Genomic DNA, 16360 nt, shown 5'->3' on the forward strand with positions numbered 1-16360 from the left:
GTGGCCGTAGGTGCCTGCTGAAGGGGTTGCTCCAGCACCCCACCGACTGCTGTGTTAGATGCGTCCACTGTGAGGGCGGTTGGAACGTCCGTTCTGGGGTGCACCAGCATTGCGGCGTCTGCCAAGGCTTCCTTGGCTTTAACGAAAGCGGCCGCAGCCTCTTCGTCCCAAGGAATGTCCTTGCCTTTACCCGACATCAGGGTGAACAAAGGGCGCATGATACGGGCTGCTGAGGGGAGGAAGCGGTGGTAGAAGTTCACCATACCAATGAACTCCTGCAGGCCTTTGACTGTGTTGGGCCGGGCAAAGTGGCGGATCGCGTCTACCTTGGCGGGCAGAGGTGTTGCCCCGTCTTTGGTAATCCTGTTGCCCAGGAAGTACATGGTGTCGAGTCCGAACTGGCATTTGGCCGGGTTGATCGTGAGGCTGAAATCACTCAGGCGGGAGTAGAGCTGGCGGAGGTGGGACAGATGCTCCTGACGACTACTGCTGGCTATGAGGATGTCGTCTAAATAGATGAACGCAAAGTCCAGGTCGCGTCCCACCGCATCCATTAGTCGCTGGAATGTCTGTGCAGCATTCTTCGGGCCAAACGGCATTCAGAGGAATTCAAACAGGGTGATGAGTGCTGTTTTGGGTATTTCTTCAGGGTGTACTGGGATTTGATGGTATCCCCGGACGAGGTCTACTTTGGAAAAGATGCTTGCCCCGTGCAGGTTTGCTGCAAAGTCCTGTATGTGCGGCATGGGGTAGTGGTCTGGAGTTGTAGCCTCGTTCAGTCTGTGGTAGTCGTTGCATGGTTTCCAGCCCCCCTGGCTGCTTTGGGCACCATGTGCAGGGAGGAGGCCTATGGGCTGTCGGACTGTCGTACGATCCCCAATTCCTCCATCCTCTTGAATTCCTTGTTCGCCAGGCAGAGCTTGTCCGGGGGAAACCTTCGTGCGCGGGCATGGAGGGATGGTCCCTGGGTCGGAATGTGGTGCTGTACTCCGTGTCTGAGCATGGCTGCTGTGAACTGCAGTGCCAGAACTGATGGAAAGTCCGCCAGGATTCTGGTGAATTCGTTGTCAGACAGTGTGATGGAGTCCAGGTGTGGGGCTGGCCACTTGGCTTCATCCAGAGAGAATGTCTGGGAAGTCTTGGCATGGACCAGTCTTTTCCCTTGCAAGTCGACCAGCAGGCTGTGAGCTCGCAAGAAGTCCGCCCCCAGGAGTGGTTGGGCCACGGTGGCCAGTGTAAAGTCCCACATGAACCGTCCGGCGCCGAACTGTAGCTGCACTGTGCGGGTGCTGTAGGTCCGTATCATGCCGCTGTTTGCGGCCCTCTGGGTGGGTCCCGTCTCCCTGTTGCGGGTGTCGTACCCTGTCGGGGGTAAGACGCTGATCTCTGCTCCAGTGTCGACCAAGAAGCGGCGTCCTGACTGTTCGTCCCAGACGTACAGGAGGCTGTCCTGGTGGCCAGCCGCTGTAGCCATTAACGGCAGCTGGCCCTGGCGTTTCCCGGGAACTTGCAGGGCGGGTGACAACGGCGGGCTTCTGTGCCCCACCACCGGTGGTAGAAATACCACTGTTCATTGGCCTCCTCACTCCTTCCTCTGGGTTGTGTGCGCTCTGTTGTCAGGCCTGGTCTGGCCTGCTGTTGGGCGCGTGGCTTGGTAATCTGTCCGACGGACGCCCCGCTCTCCTTCTTGGCTTTCCACAGCATGTCTGCCCGGGCCGCCACCTTCCGGGGGTCACTGAAATCTGCGTCGGCCAGCAGCAAATGTATGTCCTCAGGCAGTTGCTCTGGGAACGCCCGCTCAAACATGAGGCAGGGCTTGTGTCCTTCAGCCAGGGCCAGCATCTCATTCATTAATGCTGACAGCACCTGTCTCCCAAACCGTCCAGGTGCAGCAAGCGGGCACCTCGCTCACGCCGTGAGATGCCAAAGGTCCCTATGAGCAGCGCTTTGAATGCTGCATATTTGCCTTCTGCGGGGGTGACTGTATAAAATCCTCAACCTGGGCGGCTGTCACCTGGTCAAGGGAGCTCACCACATAATAGTAACATGTGGAATCTGAAGATATCTGCCGAATCTGGAACTGGGTTTCTGCTTGGTCAAACCACACACGTGGTCACCGCGTCCTGAAAGTTGGCAGTTTTATTGAAACTGCGTGAACAGATGAAGAGTCGATCATCTTTGGTCCAAATCCCGTTTGGACCGTCAGGGTCACCAATGTAGCGATGTGCTACACACAGAGCTAGAAATAACGACACGCAGTCTGTAAGTCGCACTCGAGACTAGTTTATTCAAACTTCGCAGCACTGGCTTTTACGCAGTTCCATTCCCGCCCTCTCTGGGTGGAAATTACATCAGAGGTGCATTACAAAAGTCTCTTCCCACGCGTGGGCTTTCTCCCCTTGCTGGTGAAGAAGGCAGCCCAGCTCCACTTTGGGGCTGGCCTCTCTGCTGACGCGCACGCCATTTTGTGAGCCGGTTCGCCTGCGTAGAAAGTGGGTTGCCACGAACTAACCAATTATCAGTGTTGTTGGAGGCAGGGGAGAAGACCGTGGAATCTGCGGTGGCATTGTGGCCCGGGAGGTAGGGCACAGTGGAGGCGGGGAGATACCTACTGGCAGTCTGGAGTGGCAAGCTGCTGCCAGTGGAGCCACTCACGGTTGAGCTCCTAACGCTCCGGGCGATGGAGGATAAGACAAGCCGACAGCGGGGAAAACTCTTGCTCATCCAGGATGTTGATTCTATTCTGCAGTTGTGGTGTGGGTGGAGGACTGGAGCACTCATGCCTTCCCAAGTGGGACATTTTTGGACTGAAGGAGGAAACTGGAGCACCCGGAAGAAAACCAAGCACACACACAGGAAGGAGCTTACAAACCTGCTTATAGAGGACGTTGGAGTTGAACCCTGAACTCCGATGGCCGGAACTGAGCTACCATGGCGTACCAAGGTCTTGTTTATTTAGTCATTTACCAACGGCAGACAAAGAATTTATTGAACTGCTTGAATCACCTCTTCAAATAAGTGGCCTGTTGGCATTTATAAAGATACTTAAGAATCATCAATGTTGGTGGAAGTGGCCTGGAGTCACGTATTCCACAGTACACAAGGGACGGTATGGTGGCGCAGTGGTTAGCACATCACCCCACAGCGCCAGCGACTGGGCTTCAGTTCCTGTAAGGAGTTTGTACGTTCACCCCGTGACTGCATGGGTTTCCTCCAGGTGCTCTGGTTTCCTCCCACAGTCCAAAGCCATACGGACTAGCGTTAGTGAGTTCTGGGCATGCTCTGTTAATGGCGGAAGCGTGGCGACACTGGCGGGCTGCCCCCCCGTGCAATCCCTGCGTTTTGACACAAACGACGCATTTCACTGGATGTTTCGATGTATGACGTGACAAGTAAAGCTAATCTTTCTTTACCATTGGGGCTTAGATGGCATATTTCCTTCACTTCATTGGTATTAGATAACTAAGTGGATTTTTATGATCATTCCACAGTTTACATGGTATATAATGTAACATCATTATAATTCGAGGTATTTTAATTAACTGAATCGGATTTTCCAATCAGTTGTAGTGAATCCTTAATGTTAGATCATTAGTTTAAACTGGTGAATTGCTATCTGAGCAACATAATCACTTCGCTACTGTGCAAGTTTTAGAGACACTCAGTGGCCACTTTATTAGATACTGCTGCTCATTAATGCAAATATCTAATCAGCCAATCATGTGGCAGCAACTCAATGCATAAGAGCACACAGACATGGTCAAGAGGTTCAGTTGTTGTTCAGACCAAACATCAGAATGAAGAAGAAATGTGACCTAAGTGACTTTGAATCACTTTGGTGCCAGATGGGGTGGTCTGAGTATCTCAGAAACTGCTGATCTCCTGGGATTTTAGAAATTACAGAGAATGGTGCGAGACAAAAAAAAACATCCAGTGAGTGGCAGTTCTGTGGGCACAAACTCTTTGTTAGTCAGAGCAGAATGGTCAGACTGGTGCAAGCTGACAGTAACTCAAATAACCACGCATTATACCAGTGGCATGCAGAAGAGCATCTCTGAAAACCCAACACTTTGAAACTGGAAGTGGATGAGTCAGAGCAGTCACCTCCTGTACCTAATAGAGTGGCCACTGAGAGTATTTTCCAAAATCAAAATGTTACAGGTAATATTGAAGACCTAGCACCAAGACAGAAAATGCTATAAACAGACACCAGGGCAGGCAGCAGCGTGGAACAACAGGTTCAAATGGGGAGTTGCATGTTGATTGTTTCTGCTCCACACAGATGCTGTTTGATCTGCTTACTGTTTAAAGCATTACTATTTATACTCTCTATCATCTCCCAATTATATTTGTTGTCAAATGTATTCAGAAAAGTTTCCTTGGTTAATACATAGAAATCCCAGTGAGAGAGGCTGCAAACTGGATCTCCTATTAGGGAATGGGGCAAAACAAGATGACAAAGTGTGTGTGGGGGATCTGGTGATCATATTCCATCAGTGTGAAGGCAACTATGGAGAGGGATAGGTCTGGTCCTCATGTTGAATTCTAAATTGACATGTTGATCGACCAGCCAGTCAGAATACATCACCTCTCTGATGGCCAGTGGAGAGGATGTTTTCCTGTAGTGGGGGAGACTAGGACCAGAGGGCACAGCCTCAGAATAGAAGGACATTCCTTTAGAAGAGAGATGAGGAGCAATTTCTTTAGCCAGAGGGTGGTGAATCTGTGGAATTTATTGCCTCGGACAGCTGTGGAGGCCAAATCATTGGCGGTATTTAAAGTGGGGGCTGATAGGTCCTTGATTAGTCAGGGTGTCAAAGGGCACGGGGGAAAGCTGGAGAATGGGTTTGAGAGGGATAATAAATCAACCACGATAGGATGGCAGATCAGACTCCATGGGCTGAGTGGCCTAATTTCGCTTCTGTGTCTTATGGGATTGTGCCTGGCTGCGTGAGGGGGTGCTGGTGTGCTGTAAATGTGCAGATTTTTGTTGGCCATTGCGTCTCATCAGGAACCTGGTAGGGTCACTTGCTAACAAGAGGAATTCTGCAGATGCTGGAAATTCAAGCAACACACATCAAAGTTGCTGGTGAACGCAGCAGGCCAGGCAGCATCTCTAGGAAGAGGTACAGTCCACGTTTCAGGCCGAGACCCTTCATCAGGACTAACTGAAGGAAGAGTTACTAAGAGATTTGAAAGTGGGAGGGGGAGGGGAGATCCAAAATGATAGGAGAAGACAGGAGGGGGAGGGATGGAGCCAAGAGCTGGATAGGTGATTGGCAAAGGGGATATGAGAGGATCATGGGACAGGAGGCCTGGGGAGAAAGAAAAGGGGTGGGGGAACCCAGAGAATGGGCAAGGGGTATAGTCAGAGGGACAGAGGGAGAAAAAGGAGAGTGAGAGAAAGAATGTATATAAATAACGGATGGGGTACAAGGGGGAAGTGGGGCATTAGCGGAAGTTAGAGAACTCAATGTTCATGCCATCAGGTTGGAGGCTACCCAGACGGAATATGAGGGAGGGGTTGTTTCTCCAACTTGAGTGTGGCTTCATCTTTACAGTAGAGGAGGCCGTGGATAGACATGTCAGAATGGGAATGGGATGTGGAATTAAAATGTGTGGCCACTGGGAGATCCTGCTTTCTCTGGCGGACAAAGTGTAGGTGTTCAGCAAAACGGTCTCCCAGTCTGCATCGGGTCTCGCAAATATATAGAAGGCGACATCGGGAGCGCCGGACGCAGTATATCACCCCAGCCGACTCACAGGTGAAGTGTCGCCTCACCTGGAAGGACTGTCTGGGGCCCTGAATGGTGGTAAGGGAGGAAGTGTAAGGGCATGTGTAGCACTTGTTCCGCTTACAGGGATAAGTGCCAGGAGGGTGATCAGTGGGGAGGGATGGGGGGGGGTCACTTGCTGTGACTTTGATCAGAATCTGATTCACTTTTAGCTGACGTGCTGTGCTGAGTCCGACATCTTGGTCTTGTATTCATACACAATGTCTTCCTCATCCTCCAGGGACAGGTCGATGTAGTCATCGATATCGTTAGGCAGGTAATTCAGGATTTCTCTCAATATTTGGTCATCTTCATCATCACTTTGGGCTCCTAATAATTGGGAAATAAATACGTTAAAACCACAAAGATAATCCAGGCGGTCTGATGAAACCACCTTATCTAGTTCGGTAATGCATAGGACACGTGTTTGAAGGCACTCAAATCCCTTTGCTATGCTTACTTTCTCCATATCCATTATTAAAAATATTTTAGGAAGGACCTAGGAGCTTTACAGAAGAACCTCGAGGTACAAGTACACAGTCCCCCGAAAGAGATGTCACAGATAGACAGGCTGGTGAAGAAGGCTGGCCTTCACGAGTCAGGGAACTGAGTATAGAAGTTGGCAGGTTATCTTGCAGCGTTACAAGCTGTTGGTGAGCCTGCATTTGGAACGTTGTGTTCGGTTTTCCACCCTGCTATAGAAAAGATCAGGATGGCGGGGTGGAGATATGGCCAAATAATTTTGAATGTTTAATTGGCCTCCATCCATGCAGGCTGAGTCTGTGGTAAGGATGGCAAATGCAATGTTAACATTAATTTCAAGACAACTAAAATATAAAAGCAAGGATGTAATGCTGAGGATTTGTAGGGCATTGATGAGCTGCCACTTGGAGCATTGGGAGCAGCTTTGGGCCCTCCCCTGAGAAAGGATGTGCTGACTTTGGAGAGGGTCATGAGAATGATCTCTGAAATGAAGGGATTAACGTATGAGGACCATTTGATGGCTCTGGGCCTGTACTCGCTGGAGGTCAGAAGAATGAGGTGGGATCTCATTGAAACCTATTGAATTTTGAAAGGACTGGACAGAATCGGAATCAGAATCAGGTTTAATGTCACCGGCATGTTTCATGAAATTTGCTAACTTTGCAGCAGTAGTACAATGCAATACATGATAAATATAGAAAAAAATCTGAATTACTGTAAGTATATAGATATATATATATATAACATTTTTAAAATTAAGATAACTAGTTAAAAACAGAAACTTAAAAAACGTAGTGAGGTAGTGTTCAATGTCTATTCAGAAATTGGATGGCAGAGGGGAAGAAGCTGTTCCTGAATCACTGAGTGTGTGTGGATGTGGAGAGGATATTTCCAATAGTGAGTGAGTCCAGGACCAGAGGTGAGGAGAAATTTCTTTACTCAGACGGTGGAGGATCTGCGGAGTAGGCTGCTGCGCAGGCCTAGTCATTAGGTATATTTAAAGTGCAATTTGACATGTTCTTGATTTGTCGAGGCATCCAAGGTTACGGGGAGAAGGCAGCAGAATGGGGTTGAGAGGGATAATTAATCAGCCATGATGGAATGGTGGAGCAGACTTGACGGGCCAAGTGTCCTAATTCTGCACCTTTGTCTTATGGTCTTACGGACATACCTGTTGGTGCAAGGACAGTAGGTTCTGAGATTGAAGATGAGGTTCCATCTGCAGAAGCTGACAGACTCGATCCAGCGACAGGTACGGAATTGGCACTGGTAGGTGGCTCCTGAACATCATCACAAAACAAAGTGTTTATTTTAATGCATGTCCACGTCACTTTTCATCTGAACCTGCCTGCCTTGTCTTGTCGACAGTTCATGTTCATTAGCTGGGAGACTGAAGCTTGCTCCTGTGTTTATTGTGTCTGTCATCTTTGCCAGCACATGATTATATCCGCAGGACCAATACCAGTTCCAGAGAGACGCTACTCTATTAATCCCCAGCGTTCTTCAGAAACAACAGGGCGTTCATTGTACCTTGAAACAGAGAACAGTACAGCATGGGACAGGCCATTCGGCCCATAATGTGCTGATCTATACTTCTAAAAATTTTATCATTTAGAGAAACAGGATGGTAACAGGCCCACTGATCCACACTGCTCAATTACACCCATGTGACCAATTAACCTAATAACCCGTATGTCCATGAGAGGAAACCAGAGCACCCAGAGGAAACCCTCGCAGCCACGGGGAGAACATGCAAACTCCTCACAGACAAACTCTGCACTTCATTGGTCTTTCTGGAAAGGGCTATTGAAACAAATACTTCACAACATCTTAAACGTTTGCCTCCTCCAGGCAATTAATCTGATCACCCATTCTAATTAGTCACCCCTACCCCCCTCTATATATTACAGAGGGCTCAGTACAGAAGGATATTGGGGTCCAGGTCTATACACTGGTTGATAGGGTGGTAAAGAAGGCCTTTATTAACGAAGGTATTGAGTTAAGCTGCAGTATTATAAAACTGTGATTTGTAACAAGAGAGCTATGGATGGCAGTGAACCCACATACTGAGTAAGGTCTAGAATTGACTCTGACTCAAAATAAACAAGACGACACAAACAAAATCCAAAGGCAAAATCACAACGAGTAGTACTAGAAATGGAACTCCTATGATATGGTGGTGGGGCTCATCAGCAAAAATGATGAAACAATGTACAGGGAGGAGGTCAGACACCTAGAGAGCTGGTGCAGTGATAACAACTTGATGCTTAATGTCACCAAAACCAAGGAGACGATCGTCGATTTCAGACGGTCTCAGCCTGAGCACACACCCCTCAGCATCAGCGGCTCCGCAGTGGAGAGAGTGGAAAACATCAAGTTCCTTGGGGTGCAGATCTTGGACAATCTAACCTGATCCAGGAACACCACTGGGATTGTGAAACAGGCCCAGCAGAGATTGCACTTTCTGAGGAAGCTTAAACAAGCATCACTCCCCACCAACATCTTAACTACATTCTACAGAGGCGCGGTTGAGAGTGTGCTGACCTTTTGCATCACAACCTGGTACTCCAGCTGCAGTGCTGTTGACAAAAAAGCCTTGCAGAGGGTGGTTAGGGGAGCAGAGAAGGTTATTGGGGTCTCCCTACCTTCTGTCCAAGACCTCTCTCAGAGTCGATGCCTCCAGAAGACAACGGTACATCATAAAAGACCTCTCACACCCTCTCCATGAACTGTTTGTTCTTCTGCCATCAGGCAAACAGTACAGGAGCATCAAAACTAAAACCACAAGGCTACTAAACAGCTTCCTCCCACAGGCAGTCAGACTGCTAAATAGCTGCTCCACCTGACTCTGCTTTGGACACTTTTAACTTGCACTGGACACTTATAACTGATTTTAACTGACATGTGCCTGTTGTGTTTTACTATTTATTGTTATATTTATTATTTAGTGTTGCGTTTGTTATGTTATGATTGCACTGCTCCTGAGAAACGCTGTCTCATTCTGCCCTGCAGAGCTGATGTATGGTTAGAATGACAATAAAGTTTTTTGAATCTTTGAATCTTGAATTGAGTACAGAATGCTCAGCACAAGCCCTTTAAGAACAGACTACTGATGAAGGAATGTGGCAGGCCTGAGTGGTGGTGGTCTGAGTCTTAAAGGGACAGTGGCAGCTATTCCACACTCCGGGGAGTTGGAGCACCAGAACTTGGATGCCTGTCACTGTTCATTCAGGACAGCCACATGATTAGGCCACAGCTGGGATTCTGCATCCAATTCTGGTTGCTACATTAAGGATGTGCAGGCTTTAGAGAGGGTGCAGAAGAGGTTTACCAGGATGCTGCCTGGATTTAAAGGCACATGCAGTAAGAAGAGGTGGGGTGACCTTTCCAGATGGACCATAGAAAGTATCCTATTCAGCTGCATTCCTTTCGGCAACTGTTCTGCCCAAGACCGCAAGAAACGGCGGAAGCTGTGGCCACATCTCAGCACGTCACGGAAACCAGCCTCCCCGCCATGGACTCCGTCTACACTTCCCACTGCCTTGGAAAAGTAGCCAACATAAATCGAAGTCCCCTTCCACCCCGGTCATTCTCTCCTCTCCTCCCGTCCATTGGGGAGAAGGTAGAAAAGCTTGAAAACACAGACTAGCAGACTCAAGGACAGCTTCTATCCCACTGTGAGAAGATTACCTCAAGGCCCTTGTTCCTTGTCGACCTGTACTGCGCTTTCTCTATAATTGTAACATTATATTCTCATTCGGTTACCCCTTGTTTTACCCCTTGTTCTACCCTCGATGTACTGATAGATTGTATGGGAGGCATGCAAAAGAAAGACTTGCACTGGATTTTGGTACATGAAATAATAATAAGCCAATTACCAGTTGCCAGTAATGTGGGAGTCCCTGGGCTGGTAGTGACGTAGCACTTGAGGGAGACACCTGCTAAAACAGGGATTTTACAGAGGCCAACATTGGGTCTTCAGCTTAACATGCATAATAGATTAGCCAGCTCTGGGAAATGAAAGGGTTAATGCATGAGGAGCATTTGATGGCTCTGGCAGTGTACTCACTGGAATTTAGAAGAATGGGACGAGGATCTTATTGGAATTTCAATATCGAATATTGAAAGGCCAAGATAGAGTAGATGTGGAGAGGGTGTTTCCTATTGTTGGGGAGTTTAGGACCAGGGGCACAAGGACATCCCTTTAGAACAGAGATGAGGAGGAATTTCTTCAGCCAGACGGTGATGAATCTGTAGAATTCATTACCACAAAATGGCTGTGGATGACATGTCATTGGGTATATTTAAAGCAGAGATTGATAGGTTCTTGATTAGTCAGGATGTCGAAGGAGAAGGCAGGAGAATGTGTTGAGATGTATAATAAAGCACTCATGGTGGACCAGGCCTGTTGGGCTGATTGGCCTACTACTGCTCTTATGTTATTTTATGTTCTTTATTGTTATGATGTCATAGTCTGTGACAGATTTCCGAGTTTTTACTTTACCTCTCCTGGCTGTGTTTTACTTCACCTGGTTTATCTGCTCAGGCGACCCATTCCTCTCGGGCGAGCCGCGATCTGAATTGTCTATGTCACTGGGCCTGTGGAGTCTTTGCCTTTTGCTTTTCACTGCTCTCTGCTCCTGTTCAAAATGGGAAGCGGGAAAAGCTTGAGTTGCCTGGAGCAAAGTAACTGAGGCAGTGAGAAACAGTTACCCATTGCCTTTATTTGTCGCCCATACATCAAAACCTACAGTGAAATGCGTTGTTTGTGTCAACGACCAACACAGTCCGAGCATTATGCTGGGGGCAGCTCGTAACTACCATCACCCTTCCCGTATCATCATCGGGTTTAATATCACTGACATATGTTGTGGAATTATTTGTTTTGTGGCAGCAGGACCAGATAGACAGTGGCCACTCCCGTACCTAATAAAGTAGCCACTGAGTATGTCGGTGGTCTTCTGCAACTTCGCCCATCCACTTCAGTGCTCTTTTCTCACTGCTGCCATCAGGTAGAAGCTACAAGAGCCTCAGGACTCGCACCACCAGGTTCAAGAACAGTTACTACCCCTCGACCATCGGGCTCTTGAATAGAAGGGGATAACTGTACTCACTTGCCCCATCATTGAAATGTTGCTACAACCAATGATCTCACTCTTAAGGGCTCTTTACCTCATTATCTCATGTTCTTGTTACTTGGAAGAAGAAAGATATAAATGAATTGGTGGAAGGGGCTGAGGAATGGGGCAGAATGCGGAGTGGGGGAGGATTTGGGTTAATGGATTGATGTTTCAGCTAATAGATTAGGACTAATGGGACGATTTGTTGGAAGATTCCATTATGGCATTCCCATTAACACCAGGAAAAGTGTGAAGATCAATAGATACAGTTTCAAAGTTACGAGGATATTGTTGGGACTTGAGGACCTGAGTTTTCGGGAAAGGTTGAGTAGATTCGGATTTTGTTCCCTAGAGCGTAGGAGAATGAGGGGAGATTTGACAAAAGCATTTTAATTATGAGGGGTATAGATGGGGTGAAGCAAGCAGGCTTTTTCCACTGAGGTTGGGTGAGACTAGAACTAGAGGTCATGGGTTAAGGGTGAAAGGTGAAATGTTTGAGGAGGAACTCCTTCTCTCAGAGGGTGGTGAGAGTGAGGGACGAGCTGCCAGTGGAAGTGATGGATGTGGGTTTGATTTCAGCATTTACAAGAGGTTTAGATAGGTACGTGGATGGGAGAGCTGTGGTCTGAGTGCAGGCAAATGGAATAAGCAGAATAGTAGTTTGGCACGGACTAGTTGGGCTGAAGGGCCTGTTTCTGAGCTGTAGTGCTCTATGACCTATGACTCTAAGATTACCCTTTGAGGCACCAACCTGTCTCTTTTCTTCAATGTATGACTTGGCCTCCTCAATGTTACCATCCATGGCTCGTAAAGCAAGTCGGGCTTCCCTGGTGCTGTAGCCTTCATTCACAAGGGTGGACACTGAAAGGTCGTCCACCGACAGTTGATCCAGCAGCTTTTCTGCCTAAATGTGGAAGGATGCACAGCAAGCTCGTTAGATGGTTCACCAGTATTGATAAAGCATTGAGACTTTGCTGGACTCAGCACTGAGAAACAGCATAGAATGAATGCATTGCAGAGTCTGATTTCCTTTCACCGCACATCCACAGACACCTTGATGCTAAAATTCTCGGCCGTGTTTTCACATCCAGCCCTGCTGTAACTGACCACTCCATACCACCGTCATCTCTTCCTGCCGAGATCCTGCAGCTGTGTAAGCTGTGAGGTTCACTCTCTACCTTTCTCTGTTCCTCTCAGACTTATTTTGACCTTTTTTATGCCAAAAGTACTCAGCAGGTCAGGCAGCATCCATGGACAGAAAGACAAAGTTGACATTTCAAAGGGAAAAAAACAAGATATACTACAGATGCTGGAAATCCAGAGCCACACACACAAAATGCTGGAGGAACTCAGCAGGTCAGGCAGCATCTATTGAGGGAAATAAACAGTCGATATTTTAGTCCAAAGAAGGGTCTTGGCCTGAATCATTGATGGTTTATTCATTTCCATAGATGCTGCCAGACCGGCTGAGTATTTTTATTTCAGACCCCTGCATCTATGGTTTTTTTTGCTTCTTAAATTCTTTTCCTGTCACAATAACTTGATATGTGACTTGGCCGAGTTTCGTTTGTTATTACTTCTTAGAAACCAAGGAACTTTTCTGATGTTAAAAAGGCTGGATAAATGATATTACTGTGAGAGAATGGGTACACTGAATCCATTCTCACCTGCCCCTAACCTCTTCATTCCTTTAACGCAGAACATAGAACTCTACAGCACAGTCTGTTCAACCCATGATGTGGTGCCAGCCTTTTAACCTACTCTAAGATCGATCTAACCCTTCACTCCCGCAAAGCTCTCCATTTGCCATCATGTATGTGCGTATCTTAAATGTCCCTGATGTATCTGCCTCTACCACCACTCCAGGCAGGGTGTTCCACACAACTACCACTCTCTGTGTATAAAACATTCCTCTGACATCCTCACTATACCTTCCTCCAATCACCTTAAAATTATGTCCTCTCATATTATCTAAAAAGTCTTTGGTTATCCACGAGTTATGCCTCTTATCATCTTGTACACCTTTATAAGTCACCTCTCATCCTCCTTCACTCCAAGGAGAAAAGCCCTAGCTCACTCAACCTATCTTCATAAAACAGGCAGAATCCTATTAAATCTCCTCTGCATTCTCTCGAATGTTTCCACATCCTCCCTAGAATGAGGTGACCAGAACTGAACACAATATTCCAAGTAATGGAATAAGAAATAATAAACCAAGTTACATACAGACCAAGGAGGTTCTCAGGAACACCTTGCAGAAGGTCCTTCCCTTCTTTGTGCTTGGACAAGTGTGGTCTAACCAGAGTTTTATAGAGCTACAACACTATCTCATGGATCTTAAACTCAATCCCCCAACTAATGAAGACCAATACACCATACACCACCTTAACCACCCTATCAACTTGTGCGACAGCATTATGGGGTCAGTGGACATGACCTCAAGATTTCTCTGTTCCTTCACACTGCCAATAATCCTGTATTCTACCTTCAGATTTGACCTTCCAAAATGAATCACTTCACACTTCCCTGAGCTGAACTCTACCCCTCACTTCTCCAACATCCTGACGTTGTCCAATTGACACCTATGGCAACCTTCTACACCATCTACAACACCATCAATCTTTGGGTCAAAATGCAAACCCTCCCAGCTCATCACTTGCTTGAATGAGAAAAGAGAGATCTCGAAACTTGACATTTTAACCTGAAACTAAATGCTTTACCTTGCCAAAGTCCTCCTTAGATTGGCCCAAATTGTTGTTATGGAAGAACCATACCCCCCAAAGCACCAGAAGCCGTAGGAACAGGATCCTGTGCCTTCCACTCTTGTCCTGTAGAACATAGAACGTACAAAAATACAGAATCTTTGGCCCATGATGTTATGCTGACCTATGTAAACCTGCTTCATGATCAATCTAATCCTAAATGTCCCTATTGCACCTACCTATACCACCATCTCTGGCACTTCATTCCAGGTACTCACCACCCTCTGTGTGAAAAACCTATGCCTGACATCTCCCCGAAACTTTCCTAGAATCACCAGAAAAGGATGTTTTTTAATATTAGCCACTACCACCGCATACACTCTGTGGCCACTTTATTAGGTACACCTGTATACCTGCTCATTAATGCAAATATCTAATCAGCCAATCATGTGGTAGCAACTCAATGTGTAAAAGCATGCAGACATGATCAAGTTGTTGTTCAGTTTTTAGGTGTCTGGTTTGATGAAAGACTTAACGTGGAGGGTTCATATAGATAAAACAATTGGAAAGTGTGAGAAAGTTTTAAATGTTATGAGTAGTATTGCTGGATGTGACTGGGGAGCAGGGCGGGAAACTATGTACTTAATATATCTAGCTATGATTAGATCAGTTATAGATTATGGTTGTATTGCTTATGGTTCCGCTGCTACGGCAGTACTTGGAAAACCAGATACTGTGCAGTCCAAAGCACTTAGACTCTGTTGTGGAGCTTTTAGAACAACATCAGTCCCGGCATTATGTGTGGAGATGGGAGAAGTGCCTCTGCATTTAAGATGAATTCAGTTGGGCCTGCAGTGTTGGACAAAACTAAATGGATTCAATCACAATTATTAGCAATCCTCTGGGCCTTATGGTGGATAGAAGACTTTCGATCACGTAGGGTTATCATATGTTCGGATTCTGCTGCTGCCTTAGAGGCTATAAAAAGGAATAAATCAAAAGCCCATCCTGACATAGTTATTGAGATTCTTTTAGTGTTGTTTAGAGTAAGGAAGATGGGTTGTGCAGTTAGATTTTCATGGATACCTGGGCATGCTGGGGTGGAGGGAAATGAAATTGTGGATGGCATTGCAAAGTCTTCCTTACAGAGCAGGCAAGTAGAAATTAGAGTTCCCCTAGGTAAAGTCCTAGGGGAATTTGGAGAAGGAAGTCTGAGAATCGGAGCGGGAGTGCGGAGGAAGCCATTTTTGAATTTTTCGGGTTTTTTTCCATCGGCGTTCAGAGAGGCGGGACTGCGCAGGCGTGTGACGTCGGGCAGTGAAGCGCGGAAGATTTAAAAGGCACAGAGCCTCATACAGCGGGCAGCGTAGTTTGCGGGCTGCGGAGTGAGCCGGGAGCAGAGTGAAGGCTTAAGGGCTTTGGCTGAACGGGCTTAGGCGGAAACGGGCAAGGCAAGGAAGGTTTGATATTCAGTTTTTGTTGTTATTTGAGGAGAGGGGCAGTATGAGTGTGAGGCCAGTTTGTTGTTCTCGGTGCCGGATGTGGGAGGCCCTGGAGTCTCCAAGCCTCCCGGACGTCCACATCTGCGCCAGGTGCGTCGAGATGCGGCCCCTAAGGGACCGCGTTAGGGAACTGGAGCTGCAGCTCGACGACCTTCGTCTGGTCAGGGAGAGTGAGGAGTTGATAGAGAGGAGTTGCAGGCAGGTGGTCACACCGGGGCCACGGGAGGCAGACAAGTGGGTCACGGTTAGGAGGAGGAAGGGGAAGAGTCAGGTAATAGAGAGTACCCCGGTGGCTGTGCCCCTTGACAGTAGATACTCCTGTTTGAGTACAGCTGGGGGGAACAGCTTACCTGGGGGAAGCGACAGTGGCCGTGCCTCCGGCACAGAGTCCGGCCCTGTAGCTCAGAAGGGTAGGGAAAGGAAGAGGAGGGCAGTTGTAATAGGGGACTCGATAGTAAGAGGGTCAGATAGGCGATTCTGTGGACGCAGTCCAGAGACCCAGATGGTAGTTTGCCTTCCTGGTGCCAGGGTCCGGGATATTTCTGATCACGTCCAAGATATCATGAAGTGGGAGGGTGAGGAGCCAGAGGTCGTGGTACATATAGGTACCAATGACATAGGTAGGAAAAGGGAAGAGGTCCTGAAAGGAGAATATAGGGAGTTAGGAAGGGAGTTGAGAAAAAGGACCACAAAAGTAGTAATCTCGGGATTACTGCCTGTGCCACGTGACAATGAGAGTAGGAATGCAATGAGGTGGAGGATAAATGCGTGGCTGAGGG

The 16360-nt window shown here is 47.5% G+C and overlaps 1 protein-coding gene across 2 annotated transcripts in view; it reads right to left on the reverse strand.

Moving 5' to 3' along the window:
* Positions 1–2273: 2273 nt before the first annotated feature.
* Positions 2274–16360, reverse strand: part of LOC140195560 (NEDD8 ultimate buster 1-like) — a 49932-nt gene continuing 35845 nt past the window's right edge. For both annotated transcript variants that reach the window (XM_072254091.1, XM_072254092.1), the window contains 5 exons: positions 14098–14205; positions 12129–12281; positions 10787–10897; positions 7429–7537; positions 2274–6104 (listed from right to left, as the gene is read on the reverse strand). In XM_072254091.1, the coding sequence (XP_072110192.1) occupies positions 5944–6104; positions 7429–7537; positions 10787–10897; positions 12129–12281; positions 14098–14205 (642 nt within the window). In that variant the 3' untranslated portion in view covers positions 2274–5943. The remainder of the gene's footprint in view (positions 6105–7428; positions 7538–10786; positions 10898–12128; positions 12282–14097; positions 14206–16360) is intronic.

The sequence above is a fragment of the Mobula birostris genome, chromosome 3 (genome assembly GCF_030028105.1).
Source record: "Mobula birostris isolate sMobBir1 chromosome 3, sMobBir1.hap1, whole genome shotgun sequence".
Classification (NCBI taxonomy): domain Eukaryota; kingdom Metazoa; phylum Chordata; class Chondrichthyes; order Myliobatiformes; family Myliobatidae; genus Mobula; species Mobula birostris.